General features: G+C 39.1%; 1 protein-coding gene across 3 annotated transcripts in view; it reads right to left on the bottom strand.

Annotated features, from left to right (window-relative positions):
* The window catches only part of mapk8ip2 (mitogen-activated protein kinase 8 interacting protein 2), a 28,478-nt gene that overhangs the window by 9,650 nt on the left and 5,568 nt on the right, over positions 1-13,260 (bottom strand). For all 3 annotated transcript variants that reach the window (XM_069702055.1, XM_069702056.1, XM_069702057.1), the window contains exons 2-3: positions 6,654-6,759; positions 58-297 (exon numbers count right to left, since the gene is read on the bottom strand). In XM_069702055.1, the coding sequence (XP_069558156.1) occupies positions 58-297; positions 6,654-6,759 (346 nt within the window). The remainder of the gene's footprint in view (positions 1-57; positions 298-6,653; positions 6,760-13,260) is intronic.

The following is a 13,260-nucleotide window of genomic DNA, read 5'->3' as shown; positions in this document are numbered from 1 at the left end:
CTCAGAACTACACATAATCTGTGTTTTCTGTGTGTTCAGGCACTTCAGTCTGTTTACCTGTGACACAGCGGTGGTGAGGTTCAGTGTGGTGGGTCGGCTCTTTAGAGTGCCAAGAGTAGGAGAAGGAGGAGGGGAGGCTGAGGGAGACGGGGGCGCGTCAGGGTCCACCTCTTCATCCTCTTCCTCTTCCTCCTCATCGTCCTCATCTTCATCGTCAATCATCTCAAACTCTTGGAAGTCATCCTGGAAGGAGCAGATTGGGTGGTGCATGTCACTTTTCTCCAGAATGAGGGAGTCCTGAGAGCAGAGGAGAGAGGGAGAGAAAGAGCTACTTATGGGGACTCAGGATAAGGTCAACTTTGATCAACTTTTTCACACACACTGAGCGTAGCTGGGATAATAGCCACTCTAATCAAAGCATCGTCTGTTCTGACAATAGAGAAACAAGCAACAGAACAAGCCTGTCAGAACAAAACTAGGAGAGAGCAGATGGAGAGCAGATGGACAACATGCAACATAATGTTCTTTGATTACAGTAAGGGCGTTTATGAAACGCAGACAAACACACAAACATCAAAGCAGTCAACCATGCAACAAAGTTTACAGTTACAGTGCATTTTGCTGACATGTTCTGAGCTCAGTGTGGCATGGCCTTAAGTGTTTTGTAACATTATATTTATTGTGTTTCACATTTAATGAAATAATAAAGAAATAAAAACATAAATTCATGAATACATGACCAACTAGAGCCTCATTAGTAAAAGTCAGGTACAGTCCGCACCGCTACTGTACTAAATTTATAATCTGAGTTTGCCGTGTCTGCTTAAATATTTGGGGAGTACATCTTTTGATATACATAGTTTTTCTACAAGCACACACAGTAAATTAATTTACCCACTGTAAGAGGATCTTTTTTTTTATCCAGCTTTACTTTATACATTTTTTGCAGCTGTCATAGCCAATTTAAAAAAAAATTCTATCAGAATTATATTTAGGATCAGCGAAAGAAGAACTATGGATAGTAACAAACTGAGCTTCATTTATATTATATTGTTACGTGTATTTTCTAGGCTTTCCCACAACACTCTTAGTTTTAAGCATGACCAAGTTGCATGTATGAAACATTATTAAAGCACTCTGGTGTGTAGTAGAGTCTGTAAATTATTTTAAAATGTAAATGTATTAACCCTTTTATTGCATTGATTGGGACTTGGAGTGAGGAGCCCCAAATTGGTTTTTACCATTTTCTTTAGGTGATAGTCCTGTTGTTTGCCTTTAGAAAATCATTAAGTATAAATATCTGTTTTGTATCCAACCTTTTTATGATAACCAGCTCTAAGGTGTATAATTCCTGCCTTTGTCATCATCAGCATTGTTAAACATTATAAAAGGTGACAAGGTGGAAACAATTACGTCACAAAATGTCAAGTCCAATTGCAAAAACGTTGCAGAGAGCAGAATCGAGAGGTTTAGAGGATGGACTGTTCACGAGAGAGAGATAGTGAATGTGTAACAAACCAGGATGGAGGGCAATGAAGTGAGGGTGAATCATCATCTGAGACATTTCTCAGGTTTCAGCTGGTTTACCGGAAAGTCGTGCACTAAATGATTTAGAGGTTTGACAGACCACACCCTTAGGAGTGTGTCTATGTTGTTGTGCAGAATGTTTTCCAGATACAAAGTGTATCAATGGCGTCAAAGATCTATAAAGCAGGTTAAATTCTCAAATAGTTGTGATGTGCAAACAACTTTAAAATAATTTTAAACAGTCATTCAAATAACATTTTTATGCCAAACCGTAATGAGGTTATCTCAACAACATGTATCCCTAATATGGCACAAGAATAAGGAAACAAATGTGACATCACAGCGACGTCATCTCTTTCCCGAATTAACCTGACATGTTGCTCATGCTAATATCATTAAAATACGTGGTCATTACCACATACGTTTGTGATTTATTTTTTCCTCATCATCTCTTCCCTATTTGACAATGCAATTCCAAGGATTGAGTTGTCTGTTTTTCCATTTTGAACAGCGCAGCATTTACCCTGCCTCTCAGTGCAGCCTGTTTAATGGAGGAATCAGAGCTCGCTCTCTTGCCCATCCACTACACACAATTCTGCTGACGCCTGGTGCATCGACTTTATGGCACAGCAACTAAAACCAACACTCAATCTATTACCAAGAGAGTGCACATACAAATGTGTACTTATATCTAATTAATATATCTATATTTGATGATTTAGCTTTTAAAATGTGAGGGAATGTTTGGAAACGAGACATTGTTCTCAACACGAAAAAAAACTTTCAGTCACACATTGTATGCACTCTCAGTTCACAATCTACTGGAAAGACTCACAAAGCTGTTTCCTTACACTGACTGACCCATTATAATCCATCACTCCGGATATGTGACCTAAAACTCCATGACAGTGTAAAAATCCACAGATCCATCAGTGGGCTGTGAAAATGCCACATCTGCCGGGGAGAATAATCTGCACTGTCAGGAGACATCATTCAGCAAGGCCACCTGACAGACAGGCAGGCAGGCTTGAAGAAAAAAAGAAAAACTATAAATAAGAGTTGTGTGTTGGCAAGAATCGATCCCCATGGTCTCCAGTTCCCAAGGACAACCCATTCAGTCCTGTGACTCTCGCTCATCTGTCACCAAGCAGACTTAGGCAAGCATGCTCTCCTGCAAGTGTTGAGGGGGGGGGGGGGGGCTTGTGAATGAATTTAACCCTTTTATGCTCTCACAAGCATCCGGGTGCTGATGGATTCAATGTAAATCAAATTCATTTGAGTTCAAAATGGTACAGACACAGACACTCCCAAAGCCATACAGATATCATTTTTAAAACAACTCATGACAAACTACTACTATTGACGTTCATTTCTGCTCTTTAACAGCAGTTCGAGAAGGGATATTGGTAAAAAAAAAAAAAAGAAAAAAAAGAGGCAGAGCAGTTTTTTGATTTCTAATTAGTAGAGCACAGGCTCGTTAAGCATTGCTAATTCTATACCTACTGTTCTGCTGCTGCTGCACATCTGAAGATCAGTGAGATGGCAGCTCCACTATACAGCACTATCTCTCATCACCGGTAGAGAGAAAAGAGTCTTTGGGTTAAACTGTGGGGATTTCTTGTCTACCAAGAAAAGCATTAGGGAAACTGAGGACATGATCTTCAAGTGAACACTGGCTTCACAGCTTTGCAAACGAAGAGAACGCCAGAGACACATAAATCTCAGAGAAAAGAGGCGGATGCTGAGAATTAAGTGATCTTTTAAGATCTAACGGGGAACAGGTGAAAAGAAAACAGGAAGGGTCGATTTAAAGTGCCGAGCACCTGGGGAGGAGACTCCTACTGATCATAAATGCTGAAATGAACAACTGCTGTAGAGTTTATGAGCAGGGCTTATATGATCCTTTATTCTGTGGCTGAGATATAGTGTCAGTTTTTTGGCTTGAGGTTGCATTTAGGAGTCTTTTCAGTGCATAAATTGAGGGTGCAGCGCTGGGATCTATATACATGTAGATACATGGTAGGATTTATCGCATTAAAAAGGTGATGTTAATTCATACTTTTCCCCATTCTTATTTCTAAATTACACATTTTCAATCGGGGCATCAGCAGCATTACAAGAAGTGCTCATTCTTTCTCCAACAAATGACAAGATGTTACGCCCATGATGCAGAGCAGCAGCATTTGGCAGTAAGGAAATTAAACCCAGTGAGAGCGAGAAAGACACACAGATGAAAAGTAAACGCACAGAAAAAAAAAAATTTCAAAGGTTGTGTTTGATGAGAGAAGACAAGAGACCGAAGCTGATAGTTTTTATGTTCAGTGTCAGATTCTTGAAGCTACAGCATTTCATCTGAAAACAAGAGTGTCGCCTTTTTGTTGTTCAGCGTTGATGTGCCAGCCCTACATCAGGCAACATCATAAAGTCAATAGTCTTAGTGCTTTTTGTAGAATACTTAGGCATTACTATTAAAGAGCAGACAACATCTATGTTGTTGTTTTTTTATGTATTTACTTTGTGCCTGTGTGTGGGTTCCTGTCTGCCGATGCAAAGCCCGGATATAGTTCATAATCCTGCAAGTTTTATGGTGCTATGTTTGAGAGATGCTGATTAATTGAGAGCACCTCGTGAGTGATGGCCTCCATCTATCAGTGTATCTGTAAATGTCCACATTTCAAACTCGGGTGTAGCACCACAGCTGAGGCACAGACACGACTGCTCTGTCAAATACTGAATTATGCATGTGCTCATGTGGTTCAATCAGAGCTCTGGAGAGACAGAGATGGCTATTAGAGAGACAGGAAGTGAAGAATCAGGGGCAAGACGAGGCGGAAAACAGCAGGGTGTTTTTTTGTGTGTCTGCGAGACTCAGAGAAGAGATTTATGACCAAAAACAAGGAGAGGTACCCGCTGTTGTGGTCTCTGCTTGTTATTTTGATATTCTGGGTTAAAACAGTAAAGGTCAAGGGAAACAAAACTAATCTCAAGCTTGAAAACATAATATTAAACCTAATACCTACTGACATCATGGATAGTGGAAAAGGACATCTCGGCCAGAAGTGCAGCAGCACTTTGGCATTTGGGCACCAATTACCATTCCCTCAGATTCCTCTTTGATCTTTAATTGCCTGCCTTCAGCTACAGATGAGAAAATAAGCTACTTAAAAACATCGTGTGTGTCTGTTTGTTTTTGATCACATGGATATGTGTGCCATGGTCACAAAGGCAAAGTACTGATCTAAAGGGTTATGCAGATTAAGACCTGAACCCCATATCGAATTAGAATTAATCAGAGTTGGGGATTGGGGCCAAAGGATAATCTCACTGTTTAGATTGGCTGTTCTTCCTAAACATCAAAGACATGCTGCCCTATATGACCAAATCATGCTGACATGAAAACCAAAAGCTTCTCTCTTCATCAGCAGTGTGGTGCACGAGGGAGAGACTGCTGCTGCAGCTGATGAGCTGACAAAGTGTCACATGCACTGTACTGATGCAGGCAAAATCAAATACCATGTGAAGGACTGTGTGCATGAAATTCTCTGTCTCGCCTTTCTTTCTCTGTTATTTAAATGCGCACACACTCAGAGGGCAACTGGGTGTGCGTCCTTTCCATCCCATGTCAGCGAGATTACTTCCTCTGGGCAATGATGCAATGTAACGAGGACCGACACTGTCTCTGCCCTGTGATTTCTTGTTTGTGAAGTGAGCAGTCAGGGCTTCTGCTGATGTGTATTTAAACACATGTGAGAGGAAGAGAGGAAACAGAGGACACCGATGCAGGGTTTATCACCGTATGACATCTCTGGCATAGAAGAAAAAAGCTCTTTGAAGTCCCTCTTTCTCTGGAGGTCTTCTCACATGCAATGCAAAAACAACTCCGTTACAGAAGGGCTTTGCTAGCTCTTCATAATGTGTTTTGTTGGTGGATTAAAGTCGAGCAAGCAAAATATCTAGCACAGATTTAAGCAGAGAGCTTAACCCTCCGAACCAACCATCCCTGAGCTAAATCCCCATTCCCAGGCACCTCGGCAGGAAAGAGAGAGAGAGAGAAAGCGTAAGTAAAGGAAGCTTTAAGGAGGAAAGGGGTTGCAGAGAACAAGGGAGGAGGGAATGTGAGCGCTGTCTCTAAGCAACGCACTGCATAGGGAGGGAAGGGAAGACACTTGGGAAGGAGGGAGGGGGGAGGGGAGAGGAGAGGAGGGAGGAAAAGAGGTTGTCTCTGCATAGCAGCAAACTGCACTGGGTCACCCATCCTGTGCTGCAGCCGTGGCTCAACGCCACCAGCATAAAACATTTACATCCCACAGGATGGACAGAAACAAATAGAGAGAGGGTGGTACACAATAATAGTTCTTAAATTGTGTAATGAAAGTCTAAGCCGGTCAGACATGTGGGAGCTAATGATTCAATTATTTGCGTATACTTCTTAACACAGTCGCTTGAATTGTGATTGGAAGCGCTGCTTAGAAGCATCCGGTGTGTATGATGCATGATGATGATATGATGACAGCACAAGGAGGGTGACTCGTTCAAAGTAATGCATGTTTCTCTTTTTTTTTTCCTGATGTTATGGATATCTGAGGCTTATGGTAATTACTGTTATGACTGCAATGCTGGTAAGCTAGGTAGCTGGTAGATAAAAAAAATTAAAAAAATCCAAAGCTGCAGAGATGCTTACATAAGGAATCTGTATGCAAATAAGCCGTTCTCAACACTAAACAGGTCACTCTCGTCTCGTTCTCATACATTTAAATTTGTTATGTCATTGCACTTCCCTCTCTCCTGCTGTTATCCCCTTCAGGTTGTCATTAATCAACTAGGATCAGTGGTCACTCATAGCAACCACAGAAGAGCAACAACAGATGGACGAGCTCTTTGTCTATAGAATTATTATTAACAATATTTAGCAAACAAAAGTGTATATATAATTTAACTTAAGGTTTTTAAAGCAGCTGTCTGCAAACAGTGAAAAGCCTTGCAATGTTTAACATGTGTAACTGCTTAATGGGAATGCAGAACTCATGCAAATCACTGTTTAGCATGTTTACATACCACAGACACAAAGCAATGAAAGGGTAAAATATCTATAAAGAGAACAACAGAAAAAAAAAACAGAGCCTTACCTTCTCATATGGATCAGAGTCGTAGTTGAGTCCAATCCCACAGTCATCTGTGATTTCAGAGAGATCTTCATCATCAAACTCCTCCAGGCTGATATCGTGGGCTGGCCTGGAAATACATGAGAGGCAGTATATTCACTACATGTTATAAAAAAAGAAAAATGATATCTGCATTATGTCTCCTTCATCTGTGAGCACTCAGCAGGGAATTTCTCTTTGATCTATGCCCACTCGCTGAACCCTGTTCTGGGGGAAACCCGCTCTAACGCATGGACTGTCAGGCTTTGTCTGGGTCTCAGTCTCATGTACTGGACACAAGCAGACACACAAATACCCACTATCTTCTCTTATAGTATCCCATACTTACAAGGTGCGATACAATTCAGGGAGTTAGCTGAATAATAGCCGCAACACATAAATCATTGAGATTGTGGCACCAATATTTCAAATTCAGCTAGTTGAGTTTTACTGTGTATAGGTGATGCTGTAAAAAGAGTTTGTTGCTTCTTACACCTTCGAAACTTTCAAAAAAAAAGTTTTGAAACTTTCATTTACAGCCCCAACACTCTCCAGCGGCGAAGTGTTTATGTTTCAGTAATGAGCCATGGCATTGGAGGTTTTCTAGATTAGACTCCATCTCATCTTTGCTCCATTAGTTTCAGCAGGCTCCCAGTCCTATAGCAGTTGCCTTGCAATGTGTTGAAGGAAATGCTGCATTGCAGCTTTCCTGCTAAGAAAAGGACACTCCACATATTACGTATGGATGCAAGCTTACATCACACAGTCATATAGGGGTCTTTTCTACACAATGTCGTTGGTCCCATGAAGCAAATGAGGACATGCTGATGCACCTAAAAGTAAAACAAAAGGGGTCATAGAAAAGTCACTGCAATCAGAGTGCCCCCATGCTACTGACTGGCATTAATGTACAGTCAGGGACTGAAAAAAGTGGGAAAACAGAAAACTTATCATGGGGGACATATTGCATATTATTAAAGAGGTTGTTGGGGTTATTGATAGAGGAGGAAATTAAACTATGAAGAGAATGTTGTACAGGGAGTAAAATTGATGAATAGTCATAAACAAGTCATTTTAATTGGATGTTCTTAAGATATATAATCTGTATAGTGATGTTTTAAATAAAAGGACTCAACAACAACAAAAAACAACATTAAATTTAAACAACATTAAAAGTTTAGATAAGCTGAACAGACTGAAAACTTTTGATAAAGTTGTTTGTTGTAGATGCTACCGATACTAAACTCCAAATGTAACAACATTAATTTTCTATTTACTGAAATTACAGTTGTACAAAAAGCTTGACCTGCTGTTGATATTCATTTCCTGAAAGTGCACAATTTCAATTGATTTAACAATGTGAACCACAACTCAATCTTTATAATGTGTTTTCTATTGAGGATTTTTGGCTGTGTTTGTGGCGTTGCTATCACAGGAGGTGGTGTGTCCTGAATAATTGTTGGATGCTGAGTGTAGTTTCTCAGAAAAAATTAAATAAGGATTATTATGTCTGATATTGATGAATTTGTAATAAAAGTCAAGGTTGAAATGGGCATAAACATGTTCCGCTCCAAGCCGATCCCGCAGTGGTGTGTATGGAGGAGAGATCATGAAGTGTCTTGTTGCTGTGCTGGTCTGAGAGACGCCCGCTAAAGGAAACGTCAGATAATTGAACTACTTTTCTATCTGAGAATCTTAGTTAAAGGGCAACTACTAAAGTGACTGAAAGTGAAAGCCTCAGGAAGTCGAAATTCTTTCTCTTATTTTGCGTACCCCTGTCCTTCCAGGTGCTGTTTGCTCTGCCAACCTGTGGGTGGACTCTGTAACTGTAACACACAGGTCTAAAGTGAGTACAAGCTTTACTCTACCAAATCCTTCAGCTGTCATCTCTTCAGAGCATATTTACATGTGAAAAAGTTAGACACTGGATCTTTATAGGTTTGGCATGCAGAAATTGCAGTTTGTCATCTGCTGCAGTGTTACTTAAAATTCAGCCCGTGACTTCTAGAATCAAGTGAACTGTCAGGTATAAAGACAGGGAAATGGCTCCAAAGGTTATCTATTTCATTTATAGACACACTAAGTTCAATCCGCAGGGGCCTTCCACCTACACTGCTTAGGTTTAGTCATTTTACCTGCCTTGCAGAGATGGAAGCCTGTTTGGATTCTTAGGATTTGATATTGTCTAAAGAAAGAGGATAAATGCCTGCGGTCTCTCTCTCAGTGCTTTGGGAAATCACCGCTCACCTCTGAAATGGCTAGTTAACTCACAGAAAGTCCAGAGGTTCCCGTGAAGAAAACTTTATTGCTAAGCCAATTCTTAACAAGGTGTATTGGAATACACCTTTGAGTATAGATTTGCATGTACAAGGGTTGCTGTGGTTTTTGAAAGGATTAGAAATACACAGCATATAAACCAAAAAAATTTAACTGATTCCCTTCTATGACTCGCATTACCTCAAGTTGAACAGTGAGACACAATGGGGCCAGGTAAGAACAAAGAAATGACTTATTTCATCAAAGCAGACATAATTCAACAAGAAAATCCCCACTATGGATTTGCAAGAAAATATAACGTGCCTACAGTATTTCAATACAACTAATACAACTCATTTTAAAGTACAGCCTTTGCTTAGCTTAATTGTGGACATAATAATACAGGCACTCTGAATGCAGTAAATTAAGCACAGGCTCTGAACAGGTGAAAGCCAACACCTGCTCTTCATTAGCCTCAATTAGCACAAGTAGCTAACTATAGTGGACATGAAAAGAGTAACAATTAGCACTACAATAGAGGAACATGTACATAAAACTGTATTAATCTGTGACGTAAAGTACTTCCAGACCAGTGGATGCACATAACACAGAAGACATCGGCAGTAACACCTCATTTGAACTTGTTCGTAAAAAAATGTGTAAAAAAAATAAATACATAAATAAAACTCCAATGTGCCTCATCCGCTAACTGTGTGACTTTAGATCATGCGTATGAACAAATGATGACTATCTAGCTGTCTTAGAAATATGTAAACACACACCTTATAGCATATTAAAATAAACTGCATTCATTAAAAAAGGATTTAGTGAATGACAATATTGAAAACCGTTAATTTACTAATCCATTGACCACATGTATTAAATAGGCTAACCATTCAATTGACGCCATTTAATCCATATCAATTATTCTCTTAATTGAAATATTCACATATATTCACATATTACACAGATAATTGCAAATACCACGTTAATTCTGAAATAAATTACCTGCTGCTATACTCTTGCTGGATTTAATCACTTTCACCTTCATTTTATGACATATTCCGTTTATATTGGATGTTGATATGTTAATAATTGCTGCCAGTGTCGCGTCCTGGCCTCAGATCAGGTGCTCCTTGTCCTCCACCTGTTTCCTTCTTTAATTTTGGTCTGCGATACGTTTCTTTGCGTCAACTTTAATATCGAACAATATTTTTAACCGTAGGCTATTTTATTTAGGTTAATTTCACCACCTTCACTTTTAAGATCATATATTGGTCATTGTTAGGGCTAACCATTCAGCATATGCTCCTGTGATATTTGTTAATACCTCAGTTGTAGTGTAGGTCCATAAATACGTTGTTATTAATATTTATTTTCATACAAAGTGGGATGTAATATCAGCCCTATGTTGGAGACAGTACAGAGGTCAGCTGTAATTTCAAAACAGGACTAGCTGAAAACATTTTGTCCTGCAGAGAAATGGCGGGTATCATCAGAATGGGCGAGGTCTGCTGTTCATTACGTTGCAAAGCGATCGGGAGTTTGGGAATTATTCATTTAAGAGTTGCAGGGGTGGAGATGGACGTTACACAGACAAGGCACCGACATTTTAAGAAACCTCAAGTCGTACAGTTTCCGGAAGTCAAACCCAACAAACAAACCAAGCACATCAGTTAAAAAATACTAGTATTGAAGTTGTCCCCCTTTTTTTGATTCACTTTTTGCTGGCTCGACTAAACATATTTGAGACACAGTAGGCTACTTGTACTGAGTATTACTTTTCTATATCACCTTAATAAACAATGTCTCACAGTATAGTCAGAACTTTTTGGTGGTCCAATTTGACAGCCACCCTGGCCTGTCCTATCCATCCATCTCAGCAGGAAGACAAACCCCTTCTGTGGACAACATGACAGCTCAAAACCTGCTTGATGCCAATATATTCACTTCCTACTTTTTTAGGTATAAGTTGACAACAGCTTGTACCAGGGCCAGATCTATTAGATCTCTGAGACCTACTCGAAAATTACCTATTACCTATGTGCTTATTAGCCTATAATTCACAAAGAAACAACTTCTGAAATGCCATTTCAGATAAATGGGAGAATGGAAGGCTACCAGTCCACAGTGCACACTCCTCCATGCTTACAGCCCCAATTCAGCATGGCACAGACAGACAGACACTGGTGAAGCCACCTCTATTATTCCTCTTAAATGATATGGTGCCTTTGCCAGCACCATTTAAAAGTCATGATGACAGGTCAAGGTCAATAACAAAAATACATACATTATAGGTGGAGATACAGGAATGTAATGAAAATATGTACAAACTGGACCAGTTTGTTTTAGTTCCTCTCAAACAGTTTCTCCAATAGGTGGTGGACTGCACCCACATCAAAAACTCTTCAACTCCCAGCAGCGTTTCCTTCTCTCTGTCCCCTTTTTACATCAATCAGGTGAATTACGACATGAAATGCATGCATTTGTGTTTGCTTTTTTCTGAACATCTCATGATTTTTTTTGTGAGTGAACAGGAGACGTGTTGCTCAGAAAGGACAGTTTTATCCAGGACCGCACCAACATCCATGCTGGTTTTGCTGCAGCTGTAAATGTCCTCAGTGTAACCGAACCTGACCATGAATCTCATCAGATAATAATTTTGTGTCTACTTAAACAAGAACCTGTGGCTTTGGTACATCTTAACATCTTCTCTCAGATTATTCCAAACAATCATTTTGGACAATATTGCTTTAATTGTTCAACATGTTTGTCATGGTAAACCTCGGTACAAATTACTGTTATAAGTCTTTTAAATGTTCAAATTGGTATATACAGATTCGTATATTCAAAAAAAGATAAATGTGAGCCTGAAAATTCAAGAGTGAAAATGTTCTTTTCATGTTTCATTTTGCTAAATGAGCGGCCATTATCCTAACAAGAGCAGGTCCTAGACCAAAGGCAATAGAGTTTTTTTTACCCTTTATAATTAACCTTAGTCCTGTGTGTGTGTGTACTTTTGACATCTATCTTTGTGAGGACTGCTTTGAGTTTTAAACCTTGGAAATGAGAACATTTGTGGAAAGTAGGTCAATCCTCACTTTCTGACACACCTTGAAAGAGTGTAAATGGGGTTAAGACTTGGATTTAATGTTTAGGTTAGAATACAATTTAGGTTAAAATTAGGATTGGGGTTAGGCATTTAGTTGTGATTTGTAATCTTAGGATATGGGGAACACACCATATGAATGAATGTAGATAAAAGTACAAGCACGTGTGCTTGGATATGTGTTTTATTTATTGTTCAGGCACACTATTAATGACAGTTTTACACTATATAAACCAACACAATAACAATGTAAAGCCAAAAACTACCATTAGAAAGTGTACCACGTTGGACTCATTCATGGACTTGCAATGTAACAACTGGTGCCAAGAGATTGTGGAGTAATTTCCTGTCTGTCAAAATAAGTAAAATAGTGTCTTAACCAAAGCTTAGGGAAGAATGTGATTAATAAGCTCTTTAGGGAAGCTGTATTTGGAAGTGTAGGTATGTGTGTGTGTGTGTGTGTGTGTATGATTCACAATGGAAAAACATTACACCAGTGAAGCTGTATCCAAGGCAGTTGTCACCGCCACACAAGGGGCACGTTTTTGCATGTGAATGTATTGGAACTGAAGGATACAGCCAGAAAGATAGGTAATCAGAGGAGTCGAGTTAAGAAGGAGGGAGGAAGATGAAGAAGGAGAAATGTTGAATTTAAAGGGTATAAGTACATTGGAGAAATATAAATATTTGTTTCCTTATATGGCACAAAGCATTTTTTTTTTTTTTTTACAGAAATAAAATCAATATAATATATTTCCTGCAAAATACATTATTTCTTATCTTCTTTCTAATGATCACAACATTAGAAATAGTAGTTTTGATTTCAACAAAACATTTTCCCTTTTAATCTGGCCAATCCATAGTAAATATAGTCAGTATTTGAATTAGCACAATGTTGGGGACATTATCATTGAAAAACCTATGATTTTTTTTAAAAAGTACATTTTTCAATGCTGAGCTCCACAAATAAATTCCATTCTGTATTGGGGTGAAATCAAAAATCTAAAAGACACATATTCAAAAATCTGGAGGAAAAAAAATCCTGACAGTCTGCAGACCCCAAAAGTAATTGAATTCATATATGTAATTGGCCCTTTATTGTTGTCATCTGTTTTTCATAAATTTTTCTCTTGTCCTTGAACTCTTTTGTGGTTGTCTTGATTGCTGCCCATTCAGCTATGTTTCCTGATTCCATTTTGTTGCCTGTTTGCTTTGTCACAACAGTGT

This window comes from Brachyistius frenatus, unplaced genomic scaffold (genome assembly GCF_029030835.1).
Source record: "Brachyistius frenatus isolate BFR_SWC_R1_liver_20210118 unplaced genomic scaffold, ASM2903083v1 Contig_39, whole genome shotgun sequence".
Taxonomy (NCBI): Eukaryota; Metazoa; Chordata; class Actinopteri; family Embiotocidae; genus Brachyistius; species Brachyistius frenatus.
Note: the sequence above shows the minus strand (reverse complement) of the source record. Positions and strands in the feature narration are given on the sequence as shown.